The sequence below is a fragment of the Chelonia mydas genome, chromosome 11 (genome assembly GCF_015237465.2).
Source record: "Chelonia mydas isolate rCheMyd1 chromosome 11, rCheMyd1.pri.v2, whole genome shotgun sequence".
In the NCBI taxonomy this organism is placed as follows: Eukaryota; Metazoa; Chordata; order Testudines; family Cheloniidae; genus Chelonia; species Chelonia mydas.
The window spans coordinates 33,677,030-33,690,406 of record NC_051251.2 but is presented as its reverse complement, the minus strand read 5'-3'; the positions used below and the strand labels follow the sequence as shown (position 1 = coordinate 33,690,406).

At 38.9% G+C, this 13,377-nt stretch overlaps 1 protein-coding gene across 5 annotated transcripts in view; it reads right to left on the bottom strand.

The window, feature by feature from the left end:
* SLC4A10 (solute carrier family 4 member 10) overlaps window positions 1–13,377 on the bottom strand; it is a 266,531-nt gene that overhangs the window by 64,295 nt on the left and 188,859 nt on the right. For 4 of the 5 annotated variants that reach the window (XM_037912746.2, XM_007056647.3, XM_037912747.2 and 1 more), the window contains exon 7: window positions 3,004–3,095. In XM_037912746.2, the coding sequence (XP_037768674.1) occupies window positions 3,004–3,095 (92 nt within the window). The remainder of the gene's footprint in view (window positions 1–3,003; window positions 3,096–13,377) is intronic. The other variant, XM_027819028.3, reaches the window with a different exon arrangement.

The following is a 13,377-nucleotide window of genomic DNA, read 5'->3' as shown; positions in this document are numbered from 1 at the left end:
GGCGCCAACTTTCCAATGTGCCAGGGGGTGTTCACTGCTCAACCCCTGGCTCTGCCACAGGCCCTGCCCCCCTCCACCCCTTCCCGCGCCCTCTCCTGAGCCTGCTATGCCCACGCTCCTCCCTCTCCTATCCCCCATCCCCCGAGTCTCTTGCACACCACGAAACAGCAGATCAGGAGGTGAGGGAAGGGAGGGGAGGCACTGATCGGTGGGCTTGCCAGTGGGTGGGAGGCGCTGGTAATGGGGCGGGGGAGCTGATGCGGGGCTGCTGACGTATTACTGTACATTGGCAATGTACATTGGTTATTTCTGGCTCCTTCTCAGGTTCAGATTGGCCACCCCTGCCTTAAACTATTTCTAAGCCATCCACAGAGGTCTGATGCGTTCAAGCAGCAATCAAAGGGCAGATTGCAGTGTTGAATCTGGCTCCTGATCTTTATCCATCAACAGGAAGATATACTCTACCAATACCACTAATACAGCCTTTGTGCTGCATCTGGATTGATATCCAGATTGAGGAGGCAAGTTGCTCAGAAGTTTGGAATGTTAGAAGGAGCCCTTGGGGAGCTGGATTAGTGGGCAGAGTATAAGCGAGGCATCAAAGGTGCTTTTTGTAGAAGATAAAATGAAATTAACATGTTGAACAAAATTAGAGTAAGAAATTACAATATTCAGGAGAAGTACTTTAAAAGTATTGTCCACATGGCACCAGCAAAGTGCTCTAGAAGGGTGTGATTTGCTGAGCATTCTAATGCATCACGCGCTCTTTCCCATATAGACCTTGTTGCCGCACTCTAAAAGTACCTTCACTTGCATTAACATAGTCCTCTTTGAAATGAGACTATATTATTGTGAAGTAGGAACCTTTTGGAGGGCAGTTTGCATGCAGCATGCTAGTGCACTTTAGAAATCACACCCCTCTAGTGCACCTTGCCACACCATGCAGACAAGCCCATTGTGTGCTCTGCATAACATTACTTTCCCGTCAATCTAAGCACGTTATCCAATTACTGCTGTCAGAAGTTACTATACTGGCACTTATCAAGGGAGATTGTATCCCTAAATATACAGGCTTAAGAGGATAAACTAAACTGTATAAAATACAGCTAGGAAAAAGTCTTCTAGTTAAAATTCCATGAGGCAATTTTATCCGTGTAAACAAAAGCTGTCTCTTTCCTACTTCATGAAACCACTGCTGGTGTTTAACTTACTGAGGGTTCTTAAGATTAGCTAGAAAGGTGGGACCTTGTTCCCCTATCACACCCAGGAGTGCATGAACAATTTTTATAGTGGGGCTGCTGATGGTGGAAACCATGGAAACCACGGTGTTTGTTATTACTATTTCAAGCCAGCGGGCATTGCAGCACCCCCAGCACCTCTTGGTCCAGCACCACTAGTTCTGGTGAAGTCAATGATATCATATCAGTGTAAAACTGGTGAATGAAGGTTCAAAATCTGCTGTCTCCATTTTCCTTCAGCATGAAAAGCATACCTTGAAACCAGAGTCTGGTTTTGAAAGCTGTGGAGTCAAAGACACACAACTATGAGTTCAGTGGGTTCTGACATTCAAATTTCAAAGTGATTGTGAAGAACTGTGAGAAAAGCATTACATGAAGTGGTGTAGTGTTCTCCAGGTTGCTGTTGATCTCATTGCTGCACTTTTAAAATTTAAATTAGACAAATCTATTTTTACTGTTACCCTTTACAATAGATGTTACATTTCAATACACAGAACATTCACCAAAAAATATTAATATTACTGTGCACCAATTAATGCTTTTAAAAACAACATTGAATAAAAATGTTATACTCTAAAAAGGAATACATTTGTTTACTGATACCTATATTTATGTATTTAAAGGATTAGTACTGGCCTCCAATTTGAATTACATGTCTCTGCTGTAGTGAAATTTCCTTATAACCAGTGTAGAAAGACAGCCAGAGCACTGCCTCATCTCTCTCTCTCTCTCTCTCTTTCTCTTAGTGATGCAAAGATCCTTTTCATGTCTTTGTTTCATCCCATGTAGACAACTGTACTGCCCTTTTTAATAGTCTCCTAGCCCCTGCACAAAAAACTGACAGACTTCAGCTGGTACAAACTGCTGCTGCTAGGATTCTGTCTGGCACCAGATGGAGTGAGCACATAACTCTATTGCTGGCTCAGTTATACTGGCTGGCAGTCAGATTCCACAACAGATTCAGATTTCTATTCTTCACTAACTGTATACATCCCTTTAGAATGTTAGTTCTAATAACCTTTCCTGACTTGCTCAAATCTTACCCACCCAAGCACCAGTTGAAGTCATCTGTTGCTGGCATGCCTATCTTATGCCTGTACCTAATGTGAAAGTTTGTTTCAGGCATGCAGCACCTTCTCCAAAGATGAGGGACATTTTTTATACCAAAACTGAAGACTAGCTTGTGTTTCCTTGCTTTCTATTATTAGTTTGTCATTAAAAACCGTACTACTGAACTACTACACAACTTTGTAAAGTGCATTGAAATATCTTGGCGTGACACAATGCTATGAAGTTATAGACATTTAACAAAAGCAAATTATTCTTCAGACACACAGAATCCACAAAAGCAGGTGACAAAAAGGGCATTTTACATTTATGCATTATTCCCACAAGAGAACATATGCTAAGTCTGAATGATAAGCAATCTGAATTACTTTCCTACTTAGTCAGCCCTTTACTCATTTCTGAGACCTCTCCCTACAATCTGTTGCCTCCTTACAGTGTTATGCAATGAAAAGTGTGTCTAATCTCCTGGAATGTGATTTCCTGTTAGCAATATTTTAACAATGTTTTATTGGAAACATTTAAAAACCTTCTTTATTGTAGGTGCAACATATGTATTTTGTAGCACTGACATGTGACAATTTATAATATTGAAGTGAAACATCTTTAGAGCTTTCTCTGATTAACACAAACCACTCTTTTTATTTAAAATTTCTTTTTGCCAGTCAGAAGGCTCTTTTCACAGTCAATAAATGCTTACCTTGCTAAAGTCAACAGTGCTGTTTTCTCTGCTCACGTCATTTTTATTTTCAATGCAGGCAGGAGCAGACTGTGGGGAAACAATCTGACCTGCTAAAAAAATATATTGTTATTACAGAATACTAACAATTATTTACATTTCTACAGAAGCATTCTATGAAACAAGTGTTAGAATTAAATTAGAGTATCACATATGTTTCATACTGCATGTGTATGAGAATGTAAGCATGGAAGTGAAATTAAAGACTTATTTAGAACAACAGACAAATTCTCAACAGACATAACATTCATTAGCTGACGCTAGAGATGGGAGAATCCATTTTAGAAAAATTTAAACCTACTGTTGAATATTGTGAGGACAGATTTTTGTGCCATTCACAGCGTATAAGTTCTGTTAAGAGTTGTTACTCCATTAAAAAATCCTTATTTAAAAAACAGTCCCATATCTACCAAGGAAATTTCCTAAGCAATGTGAGGAGCTGCCAACTTTAGGCCTCAGTCCTAAAAACTTACACATGTGAGTAGTGAATCAAAGGGGACTCCCCATGTGCATAAGTTTCCTCATGTGCGTAAATAGGCATTGACTAGCATGACAACCAAAGCTAGAATAAAGTATCTTGTTATGAAAAATAAATGTATTGAAATTTAGGCTGTTCAAAAAATTATAAATTGTTAAATAAATATTGAAATGGAAAAAAAACTTTTAAGTGAAGAAATTCCCAATAAAATCCAGGCAGGAAGAAACACAAAATATTTATAAAAATTAGAAGTGCTCAGGACAGGAGGAAGTGTTCAAACATAAGCCATAATCATGCAAACAAACACATGCATGAGTTTATTCCCATTAGTAGTGCTAGTGAAGCTAATGGGATTACTCATGAATGAAGTTATACATGGGGGTATGTGTTTGCAGGATTAAGGCCTTAGACTAGTGTGCTTATAGCACAACGGTCATGTGGAAATATGGCTCTTCCAGTCTTATGTAGACCAGCACAATGAGTAATGATGTGTGGTTCTCAGCCTGGTGTGACTCGCAGCATTTTCCATCTTCTCATTTGAATATCATCCTTTGTTTTTCTAGTTACAGTCAGTTATCTATTAATCTCAACTGAGTCGAGTATTTTTAGCCATTTAAGAAGAGGGACAAACATTATGACTTAAAAGTTGTTTTACAGGGTCTCCGAAACAGACAAGCGAACAAGCAATAAGGCTACAGGAAACTAATATTCCTGTAGGGGAAGCCTGACTAAGTGTGAATAATAACATTGCGGTAAAATAGTCAGGTTTTGTCACTGAAGGTGCAAAAAGAGGATTAGTAGCAGAAGAAGGGCATGTAAGGGAGAAAAATATCCATCCGTATATTTAAAATATATTAATTAATGTGGCCACTCATCTCCCCCTGGAAGACAAGGGAGGGAATGGCAAGGGAAAGAACAGTTCATTTAATTCCTTTGGTTTGATTGTGAGAATTAGAGTAAATCCTATCTCAAATCAACCTGTAAAATTTAAAGGACTTGGAGGGGAGGGAGAGACACACATAAATACCTTGGGTGAAAAAAATGTTGAACTGATTGGGTGGGAAGTAGCAGGTCAGAAGGGGAGAAAGTTGGGGAACCTAGCCACAGACAGAAAACTCCGGGTATCAAAGGGGGGTGTAAAAGAAGGCCTGACAACTGAAAGCCTAGCAGCAAGTAAGATGTCTAGTAAGGGTGAGTGACACTGAAATAAAAATCAGGAGCAGTTCAAGAAATAAAGTGCCCAAGCCTGCAAGGTACTAAGGAGCAGATTTCCAAAGGTATTTAGGTGCCTAAAGATGCAGATAGTTAGGTACTCCAGAGCTAAGCAGCTAACCTTTTTTAGGCACTTTTGAAAATCCCCACTGCACCTTTAGGTGCCTAAATCTGCCCCTAAATACACTCAGCTGCCATCAGGAAAAGCTAAGCAACTTGCAGGATCAAGTCCTGCGGGGAGCTATAGAAGTACCTTAACCCTGGACAAAGAATAGATGTCCAGCTTTCTGCCATAATCAATGAGCGTTCCAGTGCAGAACTGACAGGGATTTTCTGATTTCCACAAATCAGAAAATGTGATTTCCACAAAATCAAAGTTTTTCATAGGAAAATGTCCATGTTGTCAAAACAAAGGTTGAAAATATTGAAATTTATGATGAGATGAAAATTCTGATATTTGATCAACTCTATTCCAGACAGAGAGGGAGAAAAAGAGCGAGTACTCTAGCAAATGCATCTAAACAAGCAGGTTACAATTCTGAGATATTTAATTTTACTTTCATATGATAAAGATTAATAGATTATTGTAATCTGAAAAATTTCCCATAAAACAAGGATTTTAAGAGAATTTTAATCTATACAAATGTTTCAGGGGAACAGCTACAATTTTTCCAAACGGTTCTCCCACTACTAGTTGTACATATTCGACTATGAATGGGCAAACTGTTAATTAGCAGCCATTCAATTTGCCAGTCTCAAAATTATAACTTTAACTTTTAAAAAAATCAACTTCATACCCTTCATACCATATATTACTGCATATTACTATGTTTTCATGCTTTAAAAATTGGATTTTGATATGTAGCAATATACTAGAATCATATTGGACCATAACCCTCCCAGACAATAGTGTTCAACTTCTTTTGATTATAGAACCACAGTATGTGAATACAACTTCTGCACCATTCTGGTGATTTCAATAATGTAATGTAAAACTCTCTGGTGACTCTGTACTGCATTTTTATTATTATTATTATTTTTTGCATTCTATTAAAGTGAAATGCACCCCTGTGTAGAGGCCCAGGAGAAAGCTTTTGCACCATTTACGTCACACTTAAGCTCTTTGCTAAGTGCTAAAGGTACCCTTAAATAGAGTTGGGCTTTGTATGCACATGAGTTAATTTCACCCTAATAGACTGCATGAAGAATAAATGCAATACAAAAATCTCCAGTGGTTTACATTACTCAGGGAAGAATTTCACAACTAGTAAGCATATGTAACCCAGAAGAGAGAGGTGTTCCAAAATGTCTGGGCCAGATTCTGCACTCAGTTACACCCACAGAACCCTAATGATTTGGTTGGGATCATAAGGGTGTAAGAGAATGTAAAATTTAGATTTGTAACTTAAGATCTATTTATTTATTTTTCTAGGCAAACAGGAAACATGTATAATTACAGATATTAGCATATACATTTTGTATGCTAGAGAGAGAGAGAGAGAGAAGTTAAACTTTTTTTCATAACTGAGTATTTACATCTGTATTGTTATTCCATAAAGTGAAAGCTGAAATGCAATTCTTTAATTAAATTCTGGCCCTTGTACAAAGATGGAGTAAATGGGAGCAGAGATGTTTGGCAGGAGAAATAAAATCATCTCCTACAACTCCGAGCAAGACCATGGACATACTGCGCAGACTGTTATAACTGCTACAGTGCAGACTCAAACTTCACATAAGCATATACCTACCCATTGAGCTGGGGGTGTGATTCCCAGCTCAAGGAGAAATACCGGCTATAGGTTTTGCAGAGCTACCATGCTAAAAATAAAATGTTGCTGCAGCAGCACAAGCTGATGGAGTGGCTTCCTGCCCCAAGGTTGTACCCATCCAAGACCCTAGGCATGTACTCAGGACAGCTAGTCCATCCTACCACTTGTGCTGCCACAGCTACACCTTGTGTTTAGCTCTTTCTCCATGAGAAGGGCAATCATCATATCTAATTTTAAAAAGGGGAACAAAGAGGGCTAAGGGAATTATAGACTAGTCTACCTAACTTTGATAGCTGGAAAGATACTGGAACAAATTACTAAACAATCAATTTGTAAGCACCTGGAGGATAATAGGGTGATAAGGAATAGCCCTGTCAAACAAGGAAATTTGGTTGGTTACTGGCCTAGTAGATAGGGCAAAGCAGTAGATGCGTTATATCTTGATTTTAATGAGGCATTTGACACTGTCCCACATGACATTCTCATAAGCAAACTAGAGAAATGTCTAGATTAAATTACTAAAAGGTGGGTCCACAACTGGTGAAAGACTGTATTCAACGACTAGTTATTCAATGGTTCCCTGTCAAACTGGGAGGGCGCATCTAGTGGTATTCCACAGGGACCAGTCCTGGGTCCAGTACTATTTGATATTTTCATTAATGATTTGGCTAACAAAGTGGAGAGTATGCTTATAAAATTTGCAGATGACACCAAACTGGGTGGGGTTGAAAGCACTTAGGAAGACAGCATTAGAATTCAAAATGACCTTGACAAATTGGAGAACTGGTGTGAATTCAACAAGATGAAATTCAATAAAAACAAGCGTAAAATACTTCACTTAGGAAGGAAAAATCCAGTGCACACGTACAAAATAGGGAATAACTGGCTAGGTAGAAGTACTGCTGAAAAGTATCTGGGTGGTTTTGTGGATGACAAATTGAATGAGAGTCAACAATGTGATGCAGCTGCAGAAAAGGCGAATTTCATTCTGCTGTATATTAACAGGAGTATCACATGTAAAACATGGGAGGTAATTGTCTCGCTCTACTTGGCATTGGTAAGGCCTCAGCTGGAGTACTGTGTCCAATTCTGGGCACGACACTTTAGGAAGGATGTGGACAAACTGGAGTGTCCAGAGGGAAGCAACAAAAATTATAAAAGATTTAGAAAACCTTACATATAAGGAAAGATTAGAAAAACTGGGCATATTTAGTATTGAGAAAAAAACATTGATGGAGGACCTAATAGTCTCAAATAAGTTAAGGGCTGTTATAAAGAGGGGGATGATCAGTTGTTCTCCATATCCACTGAAAGTAGGACAAGAAGTAATAGGCTTAATCTGCAGCTAGGGAGATTTAGGTTAGATATTAGGAAAAACTTTACCTATAAGTGTAGTTATGCTATGGAATAGGCTTCCAAGGGACATTGTGAAATCTCCAACATTGGAGGTTTTTAAAAACAGTCTGGACAAACACCTGTCTAGGACAGTCTATGTTTACTTGGCCCTGCCACAGCACAGGGAGTTGGATTTGATGACTTCTTGAGGTCCCTTCCAGCCCTCCATTTCTAAGATTGTATGAGATCTACAGTGAGTATGAATTCTTGAGATGGGAATCACACCCTCAACTCAAAGTGTAGACAGCCTGGGAACCTCTAACCACCTAACATGACATCAATTTTTAATGGTCTAAACACTTGCTTTCACAGTTGTGTCTAGTAACTCCCTATGGTAACAGAAATGCACACAACAGGAAACACAACAGGCCCCAGTCAGTATGTGGAGTTTATGAATGGCTTTTATTCTTTTTGCATGCACAAGACTTTATTTTTTATTTTCCATGTATGGTACAGCCATCTGGAAACAAATGATTTCATGAGACTCTTGGCCTTCATTAAAGTAAAATAGTAAGTTGCTAGCCCTCGTAGCTGAGGAGAAAATCTGAAAATGCAAACCGAGTGGATCCTACAGGCTGAAAATCCAGACAGCAAATAAAGAGACTGCAATGTGCTTAATTTTGGGAGGTCTGACTCATTATTTTTGAATGCCCAGGGTTGGCAATATTGTGACTAGATCAGTGGGAATAGTGGGGACCTAGTCAGTAGGATCACGGACAAGCCACAACTACAGCCCATTAGCCACAGCAATAGCCACATTCATGCAGCTGCTCTATGTCCTGTCTTCAGGTTGAAGAAGATGATTCTACTGCTCCCCTCCAGGAACACCTGTGTATCTCTGTCAAGCCAAACACTTTTATTTGTACTTTGGGTTTCTGTGTGGATGACCAGAATTTCATTCTTTAACAATATTGAAGTATAGATAGAACACTTAAAAATCTAATGATATCAACGCCTGGATTTATTCTACTGTCAGTATGTATCAAGCATTCCAATAGCTTTACTCTTCTATTTGAGAAGTCAAAGAGAATTGCAGATTTTCTAAAGCATGTACCTGCCAATCACCTGTAACATGCTATCTAACTGAAATACTCAGCATGCACACGTGCGCGCGCACACACAGAGGAACTTAAACATTTCAACAGACACACTCATATTTAAATAGGTTTTAGGGGTTATCTATTTAACTAAAATGCCAACATCAAAGCAATGAAATATACTTCATGATTTTATGTAGAAAATGATTTGCTTTTAAGATAAAAGAAAATTCCAAAGACTTTAAAACTATGGACAGTAGATAGGCATGCTCAATTTTTGGAAAAAACAATCATTCACAAGAAATAGACTCTTTCATGCAAAACCAAACCATTTATATATAAAAGGAATTAAAATGGGGTCCATTTTTATATTGCATCAATAGATGCCTATATTAAAAGATACCTGAAAATTCAGTGTTTTGAGAAAACCTATTAATTACATCAAGTAAAAATCAGAGTTCCAGAAAGAGAATTTAAGCTACAATATACTATGGCCTTCCAAAATTTCAACCCAAAAGTTATTGCATTCAGGATACCTTCAGTACTCAATATTTATCAAGAAACCTTGTTTTTATCCAAAGAAAGACAAAAAGAACCACAGTAAGCACAGTAATCACAATAAGCACAAAAGAACAAGGTACTACTAACAGAAATCAAGGCAAATCAAACATGGAGCTTCATAAACCCTAAATATTTACAAAATATTTATAAAAAAGCTACAGTACTCCTTTCCATTCAGTAATGGTTCAGTGTTTTGGGAGCGCAGTATTGGGCCTTGTGGACTTTTAACTGTGACTTTTTACTAGTCACCAACTTTCAAATATTAAATGAGCTCACATCTAAGGAGAATAGGAAGCAAAGGTATATATAGTAACAATGTATTAAGTAGATTAGGGTCAGATTTTGGTCAGAGTATTGTAAAATTCAAATATAATACAAAAGTCAGCTTTTAGCTGCAGTATTTGTAAGGAACAAATATTCTTAACCACCATGAATAAACTGCCATTCTCATTGTACCTACACAACTGAGAGTAGAATTTGGTGCTGTTTGAAAATACTTCTTATGAGAAGAAGCAGAGAAAGCCAGATTATGAATTTTTGTATACTAGACCTGAACCTCAAACAATTCCATGCATACCCATGCAACTCTAACCAAAATGTTGTGGTTTGCCACTTTCTCAACTGATATAAGAAAATGTATTTATAAAGAAATGATTTCTAGTCTCAAATATTCCATCTTTGTTCCAAATAATGACCATCATCATGTAGGATTCTCGTATAAAATTATCACAGCTTCTGCCAAAGGCCTTAAATATTGATTATTAGCCGATAGCAAAAAGCTGCATGCTAGAAGGAAACTGAGTTGAAGACATGGATGTACATGTTAATTGACCTGAAACCCAAGCAGGATACATTTTTATACTACCTCTCAAACCTTCAAGGAGCTTACAGAACCCAAAGGGTAGGAGATGAGGGAGGTACAGAGATGAGATGAGCCTGTTAGAGACAGACACAACAAAGACAGAGCAAAATAAAGAAATATAAAGATGAATGACACAATTCCATACATGTAGATTATACATTTAATCATGGGTACAAGGAACATATGGAGAAAGAAAGAACAAATATCAGGTGACAATGTTTAAGAATTATGTGAGCCTTAGTTCAATAATATCATGAGAAAGCTGTGGATAATAAGTCTTGACTAAAATTAGTTAGCTTGAAAAGAATGCATGTCAAATATGAAATACAATATTAGATCATTTAATTTAGAATTACTATGGTTGGGTCCAGCTGTATTGCTTATACAGAGAAAAGGAAACCTACGAAGAATTTGACCCCATATTACATATGCACCCAAAACCTCTCATTTAAGTCACTGGGTGTCTTCAACAGGTAAGGAATATAGGATCAGGCCCTTAGAACCAAATTCACCACTGGTGTAAACAGAGGACTCTCTCTTGACCTCAGTGTAGTTTCATCTGCTTTATATTAGCACTGAATTTCGACATTAATGCTTAACTGCAGATACAAGATTATGAAACTGGGATGAAAATAATGTAAACACACAACCCAATGGAACAATAATTTATAATCTATGGGCCAAACTCAAAGGTGATGCACAAATCAGACGCCCTGACACGAATGTAGCTCCATTATATTAACTTAAATCCATTATAGCAAGTGTAAGGAAGTCTGAATTGGGGCAATTTGCAAGCCAAGGAGCTAGAAGAAGGTGTGAGAAGGCATAGACAAAGTAAGAGGGGGGCTACTTTGACTCACACTTTTCTTATGTAACCCACTGGTGCGTGTGTTACAGGTCCCCCACTATGCTGATCTGCAAGGGATATGAATAGTCACAGCCCCAAGCTCTACAGTGTCATATCTGTGTCAAATTTAGAGGTGATTTAAATTGTATGTTGATAAGTGGGCATGACGGACTCTAAAGCAGTCTCAGTTGGTGTAAACAACACACAGAGGGAAAGAAGAAGGTGCAAGATGCATATTAATATGGATGGAAAGGGCAATTGTAACTTACACCTTCTTGCACCTAACTGTTCATCACTTGTCCTGCCACCTTCCTTTCCTCAGCCTGTTGGTGTTTAAGTTACATCAGGAATGGGTTTGTCTATATGTGGAGCTGGGGGGTGTGATTCTCATCTCAAGGAGACAGAAATCACACACACTTATTAGCTCTGATCAAGTTAGAACACAAAAACTAGAACGTAGCTGCATCAGTGCGAGCGGCGGGAGGGGCTAGCTGTCCCGAGTACGATCCCATCCAAGAACCTAGGCATGTACTCAAGGTGGCTAGTCCCTCCTGCGACTTGTGCCGCCACCGCTACCTTCTATTTTTAGCACACTACTGCAAACCTTTGCTCAATCCGAGCTAGAACAGGTATATCTCCAAGTGTAGTAGTTAAAGGTGTACAGCTAGTCAGAAACGGGGAGAGGGAGATTGCTGTTTACTGTCAGAATTTTGTTACCATCTGATTTTTCTGACCAACTATACTATCATGAAACTCACACGACTTGTTCTCTCTGCATGAGCCTGATTCAACAAAAATGTGTGGGTAAATTCTGCATTGCAGAAACCTGTTCAAACGTGCTGAAAAATATTTGTTACCATTGCTGTAATAATACAGAAGTGGTTTATCTGGTCAAACCTAGTTTTTAGGGATTTTCCATCATGTTGATACATACATTTACATATATAATTCTTCATCATCAGGATGAGGATTCTATTAATCTCACTAAAAATATGTGTTACATAGCATTCCAAACTTGATCTTCAAAGATGCCTTGGTATTGGCAAAAGATTGTATATTTTAAAATTCCACTGGCTTTAATAGCATTTACTCTGAAATTCTTTTCCACCCTCCATTCTGGGCGTTCAGTGTCAAACTAAGCTTTTTTTAAAAACCATTTTTGCTGTTGTTATGCCAAATTTGAGTGTCATTTTTTACTGGAACATCAAAAGCAGGCTTTTAATTCTCACAGTTTTGATGCTTAATGAAAAGTGAAAGTTAAACACAGCATGGCAGCATTAAAAATGCATGGTAAATCCATAGCACCCTGACACTTTAGCCCCCAAGAGGATGTGAAGAAAAGCCATTGTAAACAAAAGATAATACTATTAAATACAAAGAAAATTAATTAGAAGGTCTGAGAGATTCACACACAAAGAAAAGCAGAGGAAGAACATAAGCACAAATATTTTCCAGTAATGTCATCAGGGCACAACAGACACTGGAGAGAGAAGGGGCTGAATGCCTAACTGCAGCAAGTGACTAGGGTGGAGGGAAATGGTGGATCTAAACCATCTTTCCATGCCCCAACCCTGGGGACACCAAAGGCATAGTGGTTTTACAAGTTACAGTAGTTGCAGCAGTCACACAGCACTATGCCATCTTCAAACCGCTTGAGGATTCTCAGTGTAACCAACTTGGGGTTTAGAAAGCATGGCCCCTTTAAAACCTTATTCTGAGGCATAGGAAGTGCTTGTTTTTCTAGGAGGAGGGGAGTCAAGATAGGGAGAGCGTCAGGGGTGTGGATGTCGGTAGCGCCAGACAAAGGGCTTACAGTGAGCAGGCTCTCCCACAGCAAAGCAGCTGAGAACCAGCCCAAAGCCTGGAAGGACAGAGCAGCTGACCAGGGATGTCCCAGGATGGGAGCCAGGAGGCGCACCACACCAGGAATCACCTGAGAAGGACAAACCAGACCCAGACCCAGTATCACTGTCACCCAGAGCGATATGGGGCTTTGAGGAGTGGGACATGTGACTTTGCATTGGGAATAAGGAGAGAGGTTGTAGTTAGTTAAGTGGAGAGGGTTGTTGCTCTGTGTGGGTTTGTAGAGAGCGGAAGAAGAGTGCACCAGAGGGTTTTGGGGGGGAAAGTTTACTGGTGCCAAAGACAACCAGGAGCACCCAATAACTCACTGT